Below are 18,950 nucleotides of genomic sequence, written 5' to 3' on the forward strand. Positions count from 1 at the left end.
TTCGGTAATATTATCGGATCCAAGGGCTTTGCTCCTTTCGGAAATTCTGTGGACTTAGTGATGTGTGTATTTGTATGTGTGTGAGAATCGTGCAAAATAACAGGTCAACAGCTCATTGTGTTTTCAGTAAAAGTCTTAGTGTGTTGTGTTACTCTCCTTTTACATGTATTCACATTCTCCCGTCAGAGGAAAAGGCAGTCCAGAGCCGAGGGAAGTAGTATTGAATGGGACACATTCCCAATAAGAGATTCTGTTCTATCACTCGCTATGCAAATGTCTTACAAATACAGCTTCCCACATCTTCTTGACATTAAACAGTCTTCTAAGAAAGATTAAGAGGGTCATTACCAAAATGCTTTTTACCCCCTGGTAACTCAATGGAGTTGCCAGCTAAAATAATTAGATTTGAGAACAGTAACAATATAGATGGCTCCAGAGGACTCTTAACACTTACGCTAACTTGCTTACAAAAAGAAGAGTCCTATCAGAAATGCCCCAGAAATGAGGTCGGAAAGCCGACACTATCCCGCTTTCCCAGCACTACATGGAGTATCACTTTGCTTAAACAGTCGGAATCCATTTCTTATTTTGCCGACCTCAGGTCTATGCACAGAGGGTAGGTGGAGGGCTCTGTATCTGGCTTCATTTTCTCCTCACTACCAAGTTGATGATAAGCCCTCATTGTGTTTCATTAAATAACTTGCATCTTATGAGATATTTAATGTTTGTTTTCTAAAATAATACATAAAATTCATAGGTTTTTAAATATTATTGATTTCACAGAGGAAGGGGAGGAGAGAGAGAGAGAAACATCAATGAGGCACATTAATTGGATTGGCTGCCTCCTGCACACCCCCTACTGGGGATTGAGCTCGCAACCCAGGCATGTGCCCTCACCGGGAATCATACCGTAACCCACTGGTTCATAGGTCGATGCTCAACCACTAAGCCATGCTGGCTGGGCTCATTCTGATATTTAGCATGAGATGGAAAGTTGCATTAAGTTGATACAGGAAGTTACTTCTTAGAAAAATGTTATGGAGTGAAGGGAATAAACTTATTCTGTGTTGATATTACATTAACCATCACCGGTTTGTATGTGGACCATAAAGTAAGAATCAATAGAAATTCCAAGACACTAATGTTTCTGTAAATCTTATAATGTTATTGACAATAAAATTCCTAGACTGGATGCACTTTCAGTTTTTAAACAGATTTAAATCAGGGCTGAGAGTCAGTCTCATTTCTGTTTGCATCACTTCTGAACAATTTCACTTGTATTATGGAAGAAATGGATACATGTTTACTTGCCAAAGTAAATACATCATCCACTATTGGGATGGTGTGATAGTTTTATTACCTCAAAACAGAAGCTCATCTTATAAAACAGAATTATTATGTTATTCATGAACCTCCCCCCCCGAATACATCCCAGCAAAATGTTGTGGCCAGCGGTAAACACCATGATGTAGGGCTGACCTGACTAGCTGAGAGCAGACTAGAATTTTAGTGTATTATCTACATAAAAGAGAAATAAAAAAGGTGTTTTCTCATATTCTATGAAAGTCTCTTCTTCTGTCAGCTTTCATATACATGACATTGGAGGCTTCCATGTGTGCAGATGAAATTGGTTATGTCAAAACTGTCACTAGTAAATATATTGATAAGATAGAATTTGTCCTGAACTCTTTTCCATTCTAAATGATGGCAGTAATTAAAAAAAAAAGTGATGTTAAACTAAAGAATAAAAATCAGCCTGGCTTGTGTGGCTCAGTGGTTGAGCATCAACCCATGAACCAAGAGGTCACCGATTTAATTCCCAGTCAGGGCACATGTCCCAGTTGCAGGCTGGATCCCCAATGGGGGGCCTGCAGGAGGCAGCCAATAAATGGCCCTCTCTCATTGATGTTGCTATCTCTTTATCCTTCTCCCTTCCTCTCTGAAATCAATAAAAACATTTTGAAAAATTGGATAAGTCTTACAAACACTGACTTTATCCAATCAATCTTGCTCAATTAAATGGGTGGGGGGGAATCTCCTTTGGGTATTTTTCACAATAAATTGAATCTCATGCTTAACTTGATAACACCATGTAAAGCAGCGTGCAGCCTTTAATCTTCATAGTATGTTTAATATTATTCATGCTGAGGCCAAAAAAAGAACCCCTGTCACCTCCTTTTATCATAATTTCCTCACATGTATTGCTCATATTTATATGTATGTACTGTGTATACATAAACACACAGAAGGTCTACACACATGTACCAAGTCATTACAAATGGTATAGGGCTGAAATCCAGAGTCATTTTACTTGAGCATTAAACAAAAATTACATTTTCTAAAATCAAATGGCTTTATAAATCAAGAAGGGAAAATCTAAACATTACCAAGCTATGTTTATGTCTAACACTGAAAAATCTCTATAACACTGAAAACACCCACCCACACACACACACACACACACTCACACACAACTTTGAAAGACTTCATTTGAGGCAGCCACCACAAGTTATAAAGTCGGTGAATACATTTCAAAAATCAATGCCAATTGAAATCAAAATCCCCTTTCTCACAATCTAGATGCACTTCAGACAGCAGCAAATAGAACAGCACAAAGGAACATCGATGTGACAAAGGAACACGGGAGAAAATGAAGGTCAGTTTGTTGTGTTTGTTCTATTAAACCAGCAGGAAGACTTCATGTAGGTTTCTCAGAGGAGACAAAAGGATCAAGTCTGAGGCCGTACCTTTTATTGAGCTGAAATAAAATTAATTCAAACAAGCAGGAGAGTTCGCCATCAACAATCTAAAAACAGAGTAGTAAGGATATAAGGAAATCCTACCAATTTTAAGGCAGATTTGTATTTATAAAATATTGTCCTCAATCTTATCCTTAGCACACACACACACACACACACACACACACACACACTCAACTATGAATTAGAAATATAAGCAGGACAAGACATGATTATGATCAAAATACATGTTTTTTGTTTCATAACCTCATCTAAATTCCTCTTGAAATGAAATAAATTACATCACTACCAAATTACATCACTATGTATATTCGGGAATGTGGAGAGAATTTTAAGCGTGTACCTGTTTTTGCTCCGTAAATACAGTGTTACAAGGTAGTTAGGGTTAGTCCCCTAAAATTATAAATGAGGGAACTGAAGGTTAGATCATCTAAAAGGCTGGCCCAGCTGGTGTGGCTCAGTGGTTGAGCATTGACCTATGAACCAGGAGGTCACAGTTCAATTCCAGTCAAGGGCACATGCCCAGGTTGCAGGCTTGATTCCCAGTAGGGGGCGTGCAAGAGGCAGCTGATTGATGATTCTCATCATTGCTGTTTCTATCTCTCTCTCCCTCTCCCTTCCTCGGCAAAATCAATAAAAATATATTTTTAAGTGGGATGTTTTATATGTAAGAAATACCAAATCCATAAATATAGGTTTGTAATCTATTAATTAAAATATCAAATCTATACATATATCTTAATGGCAAAATTTGCATGAGACACAAACCGATGAGACTTGTATTTCATTAGGAGAATGAATGAGGGGCAGTTCGGAAGGGCTGATGCATTTCAATGAGGCGGCCTATGAAAAGCGGGCCTCCTTAAAGAGACAGGGCCCTCGGTGCTGCAGCGAAGGGCCCCTTTCAGGCATGTTCTAAGGGCGCCAGTGTATCTCTGCACCTGTTGCTAAGAGGAGGTATGACTGCTCAAGCTGCAGAGTGAATTTGCCTCAAAGATGCTGAAAAATGGCCCCTCTGTCGTTTGCTCTCTCGTGAATAGAGATGTTTCTCTCTCGAGGGGGGAGTGGCAGGCCGTGGCGGCATTCCGGAGGGACACCTGGGAAACTTGGCAACCTTGAGTGTCCCCGCCGCCAGCGTGAATGGCTGGACAGTCAGCGGGGCGCCAGGCAACCAGGCCTTTCTGGTGCAGGAGCTCGGAGAATGCTAATGTCTTCGTCCCCGAGCCCGGAGGCCGGCTCCGCATTCAAGCCTTGTTTTGCAACACAGTCGGCTCCATCTCCCCGAGTTTGAAATCAGATCGTTGGGCTCAGATTTCAGAGTTTTAATTTTGTGAAAGGATCATCGTGAGGTGGAGGAAAATGTCAAAATTAAGTTATGTCTGCCCGGCTGGTGTGGCTCAGTGGTGGAGCATTGACCTATGAGCCAGGAGGTCATGGTTCGATTCCTGGTCAGGGCACAGGCCCCGATTGCAGGCTCGATCCCCATGTAGGGTGTGCAGGAGGCAGCCGATCCATGATTCTCTCTCATCGTTGATGTTTCTATCTCACCCTCTCCCTCTCCTTTCCTCTCTCTGAAATCAATTAAAAACATTCAAGGAAAATTAACCCCTTTGCACTCGGATGTCGAGTGTGACTAGACATGGTTAGCATTAGAATAAAGGAATCGAGAAAAAGACGAGTGCAAAGGGTTAAGTTACTTCTGGTCCTGCCATTTCTAGTTTCAGTAAATAAAGGAGTGCCTTGTTTAATCTAAGATGAGCTGTCACGCTTTCCATTAGACGCAGGCTGTGCCCATGCGAGTCCGCGTCCGGGGACGGCCTGCTGGGCCTGCTGTACTCGCCCTGCCCCTCAGTGTGGCAGCCACGCGGGTCTGGGGCCCTCCCTCTGCCTGGGCCACGGACCCTCTGGCTCGCTGTTCAGGTGTCACCTCCCGGGGCAGCTCCCCGAGGCCCCCGAGCGCTATTCTCTATCACATTATACTCTCTATCTTTCTCACCACGCTTCTGCATCCTCACTGTTTCCTGTTTATTACTTCACGTATTTATCGAGGAGTAAATCCACAGTGGGACTGTGTCTCCTTTTCAGCATGTAGTCTTAATCCAAAAGTACAAAAAACAACACACAAACCCACAGTGTGGGTGGTTGATTTTTTTTAATGATTTATTTTGTTTCCTGTTGGGTTTGGTTTTTATGAAACCTACAGAGACTTGAGCTAATCACACATAGGGCTCATAGTTACACTTTTCTTGTTTGCCTCATTCCATGTACATATGTATTCTGGTCTCTTCCTCTTTTTTTTTTTTAATATATTTTATTGATTTTTTACAGAGAGGAAGGGAGGATAGAGAGTTAGAAACATCGATCAGCTGCCTCCTGCACACCCCCCACTGGGGATGTGCCCGCAACCAAGGTACATGCCCTTGACCGGAATCGAACCTGGGACCCTTGAGTCTGCAGGCCGACGCTCTATCCACTGAGCCAAACCGGTTTCGGCTGGTCTTCCTCTTTAGCCCCACTTCCATCCGATGGGCTCCCACTCTGTGGGCTTGTCAGATGTCTTTAAAGGTGGCCCTGGCTTTGTCAAAGGTGCAGTGATGATTTTCACATTTGCATCTTTAATTTGCATGAATTGTAGCATGTATTTTCTTTCTTTTTCTCATAAGACATGTTTGCAAGACCCACCCAACTTCCGTGCCTGTATTTTGTGGGTTCTCATGGTTGCGCAGTGTAATCCACCAGAGTTGCCGTGCGTTCCTTAGAGGTCTGTGAGTCTGGGTACGGGGAGTGTTTAGTTGGTTTGTGGTTTTTTTAAATCGGTGACTTTCGTGAAATTGAAGGGTAGGAGGCAGTCATCTGAAGGTGTGGCCGGGGCTGGAGGCTGTATTTCCAGAATGTCCCTTGGGGGCAGGTGGCAGGTGAACCTGTTGGAGTGTCATAACGTGTAGTACACAAACACAATAGGGGCTTGAAACCCTCATTGAAAGAGCCCACGCTGGTTCCAGTTTGGGAGCGGGGGTGGAGCAGGATTTGATGGTGGGAACGTGTGCCTCTGCCCCACGTGGTCGTTTGGAGGTCCTGATGAGTGGAGGCTTGCATTTTCAGGGAGTGGCTCCCAAGGTTACCGGGGCCATTGACATCCGGCCAGTGAGAGGTGTAAGCGTGAGTGGACCAGCGCCTAACTCAGGTCAAGAACTCGTGAGGTGGCCAAATCCGGATTCGAAGCTGACTGGGAAGTAGAGACACTTCCTGGTGACACCTCCAAACCGCCATGCTAACTCGGGCTTGTTGAGAAAATGAAGCAAGTTCACCCAGGGGTGCTCTCGGAACAGCGTCTTGACCACAGGAAGGTCTCAGAAGGTATTAGGTCGAAAGGAGGCCTGTGGCAGCCAAGTGCTTGAGCGGCTTTGTCAGGACTTTCAGAATTAGCAAGTTTTTGCTCTCTTGAGACGATTAAAATAATGCTTAGGGGGAATGCAAGCAGCTTAGGAGGTCTGAGGCCACTAAATCTAGTTAATGAGCTACTTCACAAGAGGCAGGCAGAATAGTTTGATGGCCCTGGTCGGTGTGGCTCAGGCAGAGCATTGGGCTGGGCACGGAAGGGTCCTGGGTTCGACTGCCAGCCCCGTGTGGGAGGCAACCAGTCTGAGTGTCTCTCTCACATCTCTCTCTCCCCCCTCCTCCCCTCCCACTCTAAAAATCCATGGAAAAAATATCCTTGGGTGAGAATTCTCACACACACACACACACACACACACACACACACACACACACACACAAATGATTTGATGAAAGGCTTACATTGAGTAAAACAAACCAAAAAGAGAGCAAAGCGTTTGGCCATTTTAGACCCCTGATTGCTCAAAGGCGAGAGAGCGTGAGGACACAGGGCAACCAGGTTGGGGAAGTTTGGGGAAAAAAAAAAAAGACATTTCTGAAAAATGTCTTTAACGGCGAAGATCTGAGTCAACTCTTATTTGCTCCGAGAAAACTGCCAGCCAGAGAGATCAAGCAACGTCCGAACCAGACAGAGATCTTGACAGCGAATCCAGAATTGCTATCTGGACGCGCTTCCAGAATTCTCTCCCGAAGCGGCACTTTGCTCTTACACCCTTTCCTTGCCTGGCCTTCTGTTTGCAAGGACAACCCCACTGAGGTTTGTCTCCGGAAAGTCAGGAGATAAACTCGTGCCTCCAAAATAGATCTGTGCTGCTTAAAGGATTTTTCTCTAAAGAACAGACGTGTGTGCACCGTGTTGATTTAAAATTAGGACTGGCTGGCTGAGTCGCTCGCTTCCCATCATTATTTACCTCTTCTTCTGTCTTGCTTTTAGAAGTATAACGGGCCAATCGCTCTCTCCGTGTTATCCATTACAGCCTGCGGAATTAATTTATTTCTCTCTAAATCCTCGGTGGCTTTTGGAAGAGAATGCCAGCGGAATGAGAAAGACTGCTAACTAGGCACCTGAAAGCCACCTCTTGTTTGCCAACCTTATCTGCAGTTTCAGAGTCTTCAGCCCGTCGGTAGGATTCTCATCCCTCACGTCAGGCATGCTGCTCTAGACACAGGCTGGCCCCAGGTCCTTACTGCTGAGAAACTGTACCTGTTCTCTTACATGGTACATAAAGAATGTCATGCTATAATTACCTACTGCATGAATGATAAATATCCCAGGACTGGTAAATAACACAGCATTGCAACCCAAAATTATAGCTTAACGCTTACTTGCACATAGATAGCCAGAGATATGACTCTCCGTGCGTGTTTGTTTAGTAGACTTTCAAGTGTTTATTTTTATAAAGTGATAATAATCACACATTTAAAAGATTTAAAATATATTTTTATTTATTTCAGAGAGGAAGGGAGAGGTTGAGAGAGAAACATCAGTGATGATAGAGAATCATTTGATCGGCTGCCTCCTGCAAGCCCCATATAGGGATCTAGCCTGCAAGCGGGGCATGTGCCCTGACCAGGAATCGAACCATGTCCTCCTGGTTCATAGGTCGATGCTCAACCACTGAGCCATGCTGGCTGGGCTGAACTATTTTAAATTTATTTTGCCCTTTGTACTTTCCATTGAGGAATCTGTATTGACCTAAAGGCACTCTTTGGTTTACTGCAAGTGGGAGATGCAGGCTTCAATGGAGTGGCCAGGGCTTCCATTACTGTGCACAGAGGGAAGAAGGAATATTAAGAAACAAGTGGGTGCCACTGCTATACCATCCCATCGCGATTTTAATTTCCAAGTGTTAGATCTATGTTGGGAAACGTAGCTAATTCCATAAACTATCACCAAATGAACTGTGCAGAAAATCAGTTACATATTCTGAATAGCTATCTCCTTCTCACTGATTTTGCCTTTATCCTTATCAACAAAGGCCTTATGTTAAGGATTGTTCAGATGAAATGTCCAACATATTATTTCAAAGAACTAAGATAGACTTTCAGGAATTTTTTCAAAGAGAGCCAAGATATATATCTACAGATCTTTCCATAATGTTTTATGTGCACATGTCTGCATTCCCATACATTTTTATATAGTTATACTACCTTTATTCACTTTTACTTCTTTAGAATGTGCTTGATAGAGAAGCTCTTTATTCTGCTTCATTCTTTAATGTTTCGGGACAGCATGACCTTTATTCAGCTGAAAGGACCCTCATTAGGAGTGTGAGTGCTTATGTTTGAGACCTTGTTCTACTACTAATTATCTGTGCGACCTTGGGAAATTACCGTCACCAATCAGGTTTCAGTTTTCTCATCCACCAAGTGAAGGTGTTGGACAAGGTGATCTCCAAGGTCCTACCTTCCCTGCTCTAATTTCCAGGATTCTCTGACTCAGGGCACATGGTGGATGCTGATCTAATTAATTTTCTTAGTCACATTCACAAGACTCGACGGAATATATTTCCTCACGATGTTGGAGAAGGGGATGCGTGTGCCTGTCAAGATTTCGGTGAGGTATAAACTGTGGGGTTGGCTTTCCTGAAAGGCACAGAGTTGAGTTTCTGATCCTGTACTGCATGGGACAACCACTCTTCTGTGTTCTTCTAACATCGACATTGAACATCCCTGCCTCCTGATAAGCTATGAAATGGTGTCAAATTAATTTTAATACCCACATTGTTACATGTAGTGCCTCGTGTTCAAAACTCTTTCTTACATAGAGAGTGTAAACACATGAGCTTTCTAAAATAGGTTTTAAACTGTTTAAATTGAAATGCTATCTTTAAATAGGGTCATATATCATTTTCATGTATCCCATTATTATTTGCATTGCAAATGAGCAGCTTCTACATGTCCTACATTTTACTGAACTTCAAGAGTAAAAACATAAGATATGGCTGTCATATAGCCATCAGCCCTCAAAAATTTAGGATCATGTAGGGGCTTAGTAAGGGTGTGCACTATATAAAGTGTAGAGATACAGCAAATGGCCTCAGATCACAAGGGGGTAGGGGAGCTGAAGGTAATTTGGGAACTCTCTCCCAGGCTTGTCCATAAATACAAGGGCAGGACTTGGGCAAGGTTGGGTGCAGCTTTCTAAACAGAGGACATTATTTGACCAGAGATGTAGCAGGGAGCTCATTTAGCTAACACTCTGAAGAGAGTGCTTAGAGACGGACAGAAAGATTCCAATTCCAGGCACCACCTGCCATCAGATGGGAAGGGGGGACTCATTTTTCCTCTCCTGTCCAATGATGTGGATGTTCATTTAGAAAAGAATTTGTAAATAAGTTTTCAAATCACATAATTCGGTGACAGAATGAGGAGGACCAAGAGACAGGTAACACAGTGAAACAGCCCAGCCGGGGTGGCTCGGTGGTTGAGTGTTGACCTGTGGATCAGGAGGTCATTGAGCTTTGCCTCCCGATTGGACTGGATCCCTAGTGTGGGGACATGTGGGAGGCAGCTGATCAATGATTCTCTCTCATCAATTGATGCTTCTATCTCCCTCTCCCTTCCTCTCTGGAAACAGCAAAAATTTATTTAAAAGGAAAACACAGCAGGATTCAAATTAGACATGCTGATTTAACTCAATAATGGGGCTTAAGGTGGACAGGGCCCATAGGCAGTTGGAGAAAAATATGAGTGTTGTCAGGCCACTGTGTAGTAATCCATGTAACATATTATTCTCCACATGATATCACCCCAGTATTTATTCCCCTTCACTTAACTTATATTCCGTCCACTCTGCAAGCCTCAGTTCCGGTATCATCCATTTTACCTATTTCCACCCCCATGATTTGTATTTTCATAACTCCTCCTACACTTGTAGCTTAAAATTCCTCCTACACTGCTGTAAACTATCAAACCTACAATTTGCTTTTTATTTAGATTACATGTTTATTACATATAGTTATGCATTTCTAGTGTAACATGCACTAGGAATTCACAAAATCTCCTATTTTTGATCCTCACTTTCCCACTCCCCTCACATAATATTATCTAAAATGATGCTAGATATGTAATTAGAACTTAAGTACTTACGACACTTCCATATTCATGCTTCTGCAAGCTTCCCATAAGTAGACTCAGATTTTTTCCCCCCTGAATTTTAACATATTTCAAAATAGGGGAACAAGGTCCTAACATTTTTAGCATTTATTTATAGAAACCTTCCTTTGCTTTTAGAAACAAATGCAGGGAAAGGCCCATTTCAATGGCCTTTTCGGTGCAGATTGCTTTCAAACGGGCGTGGGTAGCCATGCAGCTCTGATTTTACCATTTTTGTTTTATCTCTAATATGAATACGGCATTTTCTTGGAGGCTATAACAGTAACAGTTAGCCCTTACGGAAGCAAACGACAGTTCCAACCCAGCACAGTGTGAGTCCCAGTCAGTAGGAGGTCGTCTTTCAAGACGTGTGTTTTTGTTTTTTTTTTCAGTTTTGCAAATTCATCTGATCTATTCATCGTTCCATATTTAATTTCATTTCATGGCATTTTCACCTTGGTGGACGACATGGTGTGTTATGTTAAATGGTCTTGTTTGCATTTTCCCGTGTTTGATTTAAATTCTGTATGATGTTATAGTTTAATTTAACCTTTTTGGGGGGCAGAAAGGGGTCTACACACAGCATTGTGAGTACTGTAGGTACTGAATTCAAGTGACATATTTTTAACTATATTTTTATTGATTTCAGAGAGGGAGGGAGGGGGGGAGAGAAACATCAATGATGAGAGAGAATCTTCCATAGACTGCTTCCTTCACGCCCCCCATTGGGGATCGAGCCCGCAACCTGGGCACGTATCCTGACCGGGAATCAAACCATGACCTCCTCTTTCATAGGTTGATGTTCAACCACTGAGCACGCCGGGTGGGATCAATAAGTGTTTGTATAATGAACAAATGAATGTATAATTTGGGTTTTGTCTATTTCTCTCCCCGTCTCAAATTACTTCATAAAGGGACGGTGTCTAGAAACATGCCTGGAACGTAGCAGACAGTCAATATTCGCTGCTCTGGCAAGGTTAGGTTCTCATTAAGACGCTTCTCGATTGCTAAAGTTGAAATATGAACACCAGTTAACAAATACATACCCTTGCCCATGCACAAAGTAATTATTTCAGGCTAAACTGAAAGGGAAACTTAGCATTAGTGTGTAGTTAAGCTGGGAATGTAACCAAATACTTTCAATTATAATAGGCAGTCTTCGTACTACATTTTTTATAATGACCTCATTTGAATTACTATTTTTTTTCTGGATGAAAGGAACTATATTTCCTAATGAAAGAATTACAAGTATGCCCGGCTGGCGTGGCTCAGTGGTTGAGTGTTGACCTATGAACCAGGAGGTCATGGTTTGATTCCCTATCAGGGCACATGCCCAGGTTGCAGGCTCCATCCCCAGTCGGGGGGGGGGGGGGGGGCGTGCAGAAGGCATCTGATCAATGATTCTCTCTCTCCCTCTCCCTTCTTCTCTAAAATAAATATATTTATTTTTTTTAAAGAATTACAAGTATAGGGCCGTCTATTTGGGGCAGGGGTTTCTCCTGTAATTGTGCTCATGGGCCTGCTTAAGGAGGAGAAAATCCTTGGCTCACATTCCTAACGTGCCACAAGTTCATTACCTCCGTGACCTCAGGAAAGTGACCCAGCCGCGCTGAGGCTCGTGATCTGCTCTGTAAAAAACGGCATTAATAATACTTATCTCAGAAGTGAGGGTTACACGCCTGCATTAGGTGAAGTGCCTAAAATCGCTGAGTAAATGTTGCCTATCTTTCTCTTCTCTGAGCGCCCAGGTGCAGGCCCTTTGGGGACAGCTGTGTCCATTGCAAACCCGTTTATTAACCTCGTTCCCGTGTATTCTGTACCATTTTATTTCTTATTTGCACAGGAGGAGCAGAAGTGTAGGGGTAGACAGGACGGGCTGCTATTTGGCTTACTTACACTCTACAGGCTATTTTTTAATGAGTATTTTTTAGGCCGTCACAAGTTTGGAATCAGTTCTTTATAAACTGTGTGTGTGTGTGTTTATGATGTGAAGCCAGAACATTAATTTAAATATAAAACGTAGTGACTTTGGAGTCACTTATGACCTCTGTCTGTACCGTCCCCCTCAAAACACAGACTCCGGGGTCTGACGTCAACTTCCGGTCTCCAGGTACCGGAGGAGGGATAGCTGAGCATAGAGGCACCATAAGGAAGCCATCAGTCACCCAGAGAGTGCGGTATTTTAAAAACTGGTCTCATTCTCTCAGGTCAACCGCATGGGATGCGCAAAGAAGTTAAGACTGGAAAAGACTTAAGGGACATAACTACCTAGTGAAATGAGTAGACTCTCTTTGGAGCCTGATTTTGAAGAATTAAAAATAATTAATTTTAGATTTTCAGGTAAATTGGAATATGGCCTGGCTATTTGTCACTGCCAATAAATTAGTTAATTTTGTTATGTGATAATGGCAATTGTGATTATGTAAGTTAATGGATCATCTTAACTTTTTGTTGTCTTCAAATGAGGACTAACAACATTTTCCCATTGATTTTTAGAGAGAGAGAAAACTGATGTGAAAGAGACACATTGATTGGTTGCCTCCCCCACGTGCCCGGGCCAGGGACCGAGCCTGCAAACCAGGTCCAAGCCCTGGACAGGCATCATATCCGGGACCCTTCAGTCTGCGGGCCGACCTTCTATCCACAGAGCCAGTGGGCTAGGCCAGTGGTTGGCAAACTGCGGCTCCCGAGCCACATGCGGCTCTTTGGCCCCTTGAGTTTTTAGCAAAGGCCAGCTTAGGAGTGCCCTAATAACAATGCACCTACCTATATAGTTTAAGTTTAAAAAGTTTGGCTCTCCAAAGAAATTTCAATCGTTGTACTGTTGATTTTTGGCTCTGTTGACTAATCAGTTTGCTAGCCCAGTGGTCGGCAAACTCATTAGTCAACAGAGCCAAATATCAACAGTACAACGATTGAAATTTCTTTTGAGAGCCGAAAACCGACTTCTGCGCATGGGCCACGAAGTTTCAATCGCACTGTACGTGCGCGCCCGCACGTGGTATTTTGTGGAAGAGCCACACTCCAGGGGCCAAAGAGCTGCATGTGGCTAGTGAGCCGCAGTTTGCCAACCACTGGGCTAGGCTATAGCTAGATTTAAAGAAGCAATAAAATTTTGAAGTTGAAGAATAACTGAGGATTAGGTTGTCCCTATACCCAAGCACTGTGTTTCCCAGTCCTGTATAAAAATAGGAATCTGTCTTTGTGTTCAGAAATCTCCAGAACCACAAGGCACACACATTCATTGAATCCCATAGAATTCAGACATTTCATATACAGAGAGCCACGTACCTGAGTCGCTTCCACACATCCCTTCAATCTCCTCAGGTAACTACTCTATAAATAAAAACTCATCTTTATCTCCCTCCCTTTCTGAATCAGAAAATCTATTAAGACAGGTAATGGAAACATGTTCGTTTGAAATTGTGTCCGGTCCCTTTAGAACGTGGTGTTTACCCCGACGACTGACATGGTGGGAATGCTTGACGAGCCGTACCCCAGGGTGGCTCTCCGGTTAGAAGGTAGTCATGCTACCGCGGATTTAATTTGTCACACGGATTACAGCAGAGACAGCAGGTGTCTCTGCCTAACCCCATTGGCTGTGAGTGGAGGTATTACACGGCTCTGAAAATGAATGCTGACATGCCACTCTGAGAGCTCATTTTCTCCTGCGGGTGACACGCCATCGCGTATCTGCATCGCGCGTGTCCCCACCTGCCAGAGCAAACACATTACTGGTGGGGGCCGTGCGCCCTAAAAGCAGATACTGTCTACTCCAATCAATTTTCAGCTATTAACGGGAGCTTTTAACTGCATTGGCGAAAGGCAGATATGTTCAATTAGTATATTTTTTCAGGAGGGACATGACATTTACTCGGAGGAGAAATGTAAGGCTGCCAGAATCTATTGTAACATGTAGATAAAAATTAACACACATAAGCCACGATGGATGCAGCTTTAGGGAACAATTCATTTGCCACTGACTGTACAGTGTACAGGAGGCGATGCATGGTGATTGCCCTTACAGGTATGGGATGAAAAGAATAGGAATAGAGTGTATACAAGGGCAAAAAATATAAAATAAGTAATTGCCCTTACAGGTATAAGATGAAAAGAGTAAGAATAGAGTGTATACAAGGGCAAAAAATATAAAATAAAGTAAAAGCATGCCTGGCTGGCATGGTACAGCCTAATTTTGAAGCTATTTCTCTCCCATTTTGAAAATGTTTTCCTGAAAAGTTTTTGAAGTTTTAAAACTTAAAAAAAAGTTAAATTTTGCTTTGTTGGGAAAAAAAACAACTCGGTGATGTTTCGGGTAAGTGAAAATCCACAAGCCATCTTCAAATGTGCTCCACCTTCTATTTTTAACCAAATTTTCACAAGGAGACACACACAAAAAAAGACTTTCTATTGTATTTCTTTTTCCTTGAAAAATCTGCTCCTCGCAAAATACAATAAAATAGTCAAAACACAAGGAGCAGCAAGGAAGGAAATCCACGCACTAGCTCTGCTGTCCGGGTCCGGGTCCGCGGGCTCTGACAGGACACCCGTCAATATTCATACACAGGAAGCAGAGACACAAAACTGAAACATCCCCCCCGAAGTGCATCTGGGGCCCGGGCAAGGGGCGGGGGAGACTGAAGCTGGAGGGCCGCTGCTTTCCTGAGAAAGTGCCCGGTGACTCTTTCCGTGTGTCCTACTTTTGTGAGCAGCCTGTTAGCCTGAGGCCTGTTTACTTCATTGTTTGTCCTTGTGATTTGGAGACATGATTAGAGCCGTACAGTGAGAGATGAATTGTCTGGGGAATGTATGCTATGGTTTCAGGGAAGAAAATGTAATTTTCAAGCCAGATCGGCTATATATTTTATATTCTTTATATTAGGTGGCCATAAATGGAACTACAGAAAGTGTGAAAAGGGGGTGGAAGGAAGAGGCAAACAAATGAACTTGAAAGTTAGGTCTTCACAACTATATTAAATGTCTATTTTAGCCTGGCTCAGTGGTCGAGCGTCGACCGATGAACCAGGAATCTACCATGGTTCGATTCCCGATCAGGGCACATACCTGGGTGGCAGGCTCCATCCACAGTAGGGGGTGTGCCAGAAATAGCCGATCAGTGATTCTCTGTCATCATCAATGTTTCTTTCTCTCTCTTCCTTTCTCTCTGAAATTCATAAAATATATTTTATAAAAAATGGTGGTAGTGTAAAGGATTGAGTACATTTTGCAGAAAATCTCATATGTATATTACATAATGAACACTGAAAGGTGTAAGGATATCAAAAGTAGGTAGAGTTTTTGTGTCTGCTCTGAGACACACACAAGGCAGTATTCTAAGCACAGGCATACAGTCTGAGCCGAACTCTCTCTCACAAGAACGCAATACAGGAGATATTGCTATTCCATTTTTCACATAAGAGAAAATGGGTTACACAACCTGCCCTAATATTCCATGATCATACAGCTAGAATGAGAAAACACTTTCTGAATCCACAGCCACACTTTTCCTTCATTATTTAATAGTTGTGGTTTTAATTTTTGTTGATTTTTAGAGAGGAAGGGAGATGGATAGAAAGAGAAATATCATCAGCTGCCTCCTGCATGCCCCACACTGGGGATTGAGCCCACAACCCGGGCATGTGCCCTGATCAGGAATCAAACCGTGACCTCCTGGTTCATAGGTCGATGCTCAACCACTGAGCCATGCAGGCCGGCTATTTTACAGAGATTGTAAACACACCAAGAGCCCTAGTGGGTTTGGCTCAGTGGATAGAGCGTCAGCCTGCGGACTGAAGGGTCCTGGGTTCAATTCCAGCAAAGGGCACATACCTGAGTTTCAGGGTCCATTCTGGCCCTGATCGGGGTGCAAGTGGGAGGCAACCTATGGATATGTCTCTCTCGCATTGATGTTTCTGTCTCGCCCCTCCCACTCTCTCTAAAAATCAGTGGAAAATCCTTGGGTGAGGATTAACAAAGAGTCTGAATAAGGTGAAGAAACAGGAAAATAACATCTTAAATTGGCTTCATGATTTGCCTGATTTTTGGGGAAGAAATGAGAAAAAATTGTTAATGATTCAAATCAAACACATTAAATTGACACACTTAACCCTTGTTAAAAGAACTTGTAGTTGGTTTTAATGAGATATTTTCGACAATTTCTTTGAGCAGCCTGTAAGTAAAAAATCAAACATGTTTCAATAATATTTTCCCTCTCAGTAGGTACTTGTTCTTTCAATGTTGATAAAACCCAGGGATTTAAATCCATTGATTATTTGGAGTTGTTTATTTTTCTCTTATTTTCTATTTAGGGCTTCCTGTGACAGGAGGGCTTATTGAAGGAACAGTCCTCATTTACACACCCTGATTCTCCTCTAGATATTTTATGATAAAGCCACTTATGTTTCCTATTGTTAGATATCTTTTCAGAACAATAACCGATCCAACTCTATACACAATCAGCTTCCAAGTACACTAGTGCAGTGGTCGGCGAACCGCGGCTCATGAGCCACATGCGGCTCGAGAGCCATGGTCTGCCGCTCTGTTGACTAATGAGTTTGCCGACCACTGTCCTAGTTCATAGGTCGAAGTTCAACTACTGAGCCACATTGTTCCTCTTTTAAATGCTTAGGTCAGTGGTCGGCAAACTCATTAGTCAACAGAGTGGCAAACTACCGCTCATGAGCCACAGTTTGCTGACCACTAGACTAGAGAGACCACATGCAATCTCTTCAGAAGGAATTATCTATAGCCAATCTTGTGCAGAAATGAAAAATATATAATATACAAATATAATATGCAAACATCTATTATATATTATAACAATATATAACATGATTATATAGTATATAGATGTATATACTATATAAACATATTATTTAAATATATATAATTTATAGTATACAAAGATACAGATATATTTCTTCAATGATGAACTATATGGATCTTTTTAAAAAATATATTTTTATTTCAGAGAGGAAGGAAGAGGGAGAGATAGAAACATCCATGATGAGAGAGAATCATGGATCAACTGCCTCCTGCATGCCCCCCACTGGGGATGGAGCCCACATCCTGGGGAATCTAACCAGGACCTCCTGGTTCATAGGTCAGGGCTCTCTGGACCTCTCACCTCCGTTAGGCGCCTGGCTGGAGCCGACCTGAAGGAACCCTAGTGCAGCTCAGGGCTCGGGCTGCCTCCGCTGCAGCCCCACTGGGTGCCTGGACTGACACAGCTTCTCCCTGTTCTCATTCCAGAACCGCCACCTACTGGCTCACTCGCATCCAGTCCTTCCTCTACTGCAACGAGAACGGGCTCCTGGGCAGCTTCTCGGAGGAGACGCACTCCTGCACCTGCCCCAGCGACCAGCTGGCCTGCACGGCCGCCCTGCCCTGCACGGTGGGCGACGCGGCCGCCTGCCTGGCCTGCGCCCCCGACAACCGCACGCGCTGCGGCGCCTGCAACACGGGCTACATGCTGAGCCAGGGCGCCTGCAAGCCGGAGGTGGCCGAGTCCACCGACCACTACATCGGCTTCGAGACCGACCTGCAGGACCTGGAGCTGAAGTACCTGCTGCAGAAGACGGACCGGCGCCTCGAGGTGCACGCCATCTTCATCAGCAACGACATGCGCCTCAACAGCTGGTTCGACCCGTCGTGGCGCAAGCGCATGCTGCTCACCCTCAAGAGCAACAAGTACAAGTCCAGCCTGGTGCACATGATCCTGGGGCTGTCGCTGCAGATCTGCCTGACCAAGAACAGCACCCTGGAGCCCGTGCTGGCCGTGTACATCAACCCCTTCGGGGGCAGCCACTCGGAGAGCTGGTTCATGCCCGTCAGCGAGGACAGCTTCCCCGACTGGGAGCGGACGAGGCTGGACCTGCCCCTGCAGTGCTACAACTGGTCGCTGACGCTGGGCAACAAGTGGAAGACCTTCTTCGAGACGGTGCACATCTACCTGCGCAGCCGCATCAAGTCCAGCGGCCCCAACGGCAACGAGAGCGTGTACTACGAGCCCCTGGAGTTCATCGACCCGGCCCGGAACCTGGGCTACATGAAGATCAACAACATCCAGGTGTTCGGCTACAGCATGCACTTTGACCCCGAGGCCATCCGGGACCTGATCCTGCAGCTGGACTACCCCTACACTCAGGGATCGCAGGACTCGGCGCTCCTGCAGCTGGTCGAGATCCGAGACCGTGTAAATAAGCTCTCGCCGCCCGGCCCGCGCCGCCTGGACCTGTTCGCCTGCCTGCTCCGCCACCGGCTCAAGCTGGCCACGAGCGAGGTGGTGCGCATCCAGGCCGCCCTGCAGGCCTTCAATGCCAAATTGCCCAACACCGTGGATTACGACACGACCAAATTATGTAGTTAACCAGTCACGTCAAGCACAAACCCAAGCCCGGGGGAGTTTTTAACAGTGCTTTTTGTGGGACCGTTTATGTTCGGGAAGAGTCCACTTAAACCAATTGTCTTTTCAATCTCTTGTCTTATATCCGTCAATAACGTTGGCTGGCGGTTCCCGCCCATGGACTTGCTGCCCATGAAATATATTCCACTGCAGTATTGGTTGATGAATGAAATAAATACTGACACCCGTCTAGAAGACAGTCTACTTTTTACAATAAATTTCATTTGTAATTTTATATGTTCCGTGGCAATGCTTTTGTGCATTACATCCTCTGGAGGGAACATAAAAAGATA

General features: G+C 44.0%; 1 protein-coding gene across 2 annotated transcripts in view; it reads left to right on the plus strand.

Moving 5' to 3' along the window:
- Nucleotides 1-18,621, plus strand: part of BRINP3 (BMP/retinoic acid inducible neural specific 3) — a gene marked incomplete at both ends in the record, with an annotated part of 223,916 nt that extends 205,295 nt beyond the window's left edge. For both annotated transcript variants that reach the window (XM_079763782.1, XM_079763783.1), the window contains one exon: nt 17,505-18,621. In XM_079763782.1, the coding sequence (XP_079619908.1) occupies nt 17,505-18,621 (1,117 nt within the window). The remainder of the gene's footprint in view (nt 1-17,504) is intronic.
- Nucleotides 18,622-18,950: the final 329 nt, after the last annotated feature.

This window comes from Cnephaeus nilssonii (genome assembly GCF_951640355.1).
Source record: "Cnephaeus nilssonii genome assembly, chromosome: 23".
Classification (NCBI taxonomy): domain Eukaryota; kingdom Metazoa; phylum Chordata; class Mammalia; order Chiroptera; family Vespertilionidae; genus Cnephaeus; species Cnephaeus nilssonii.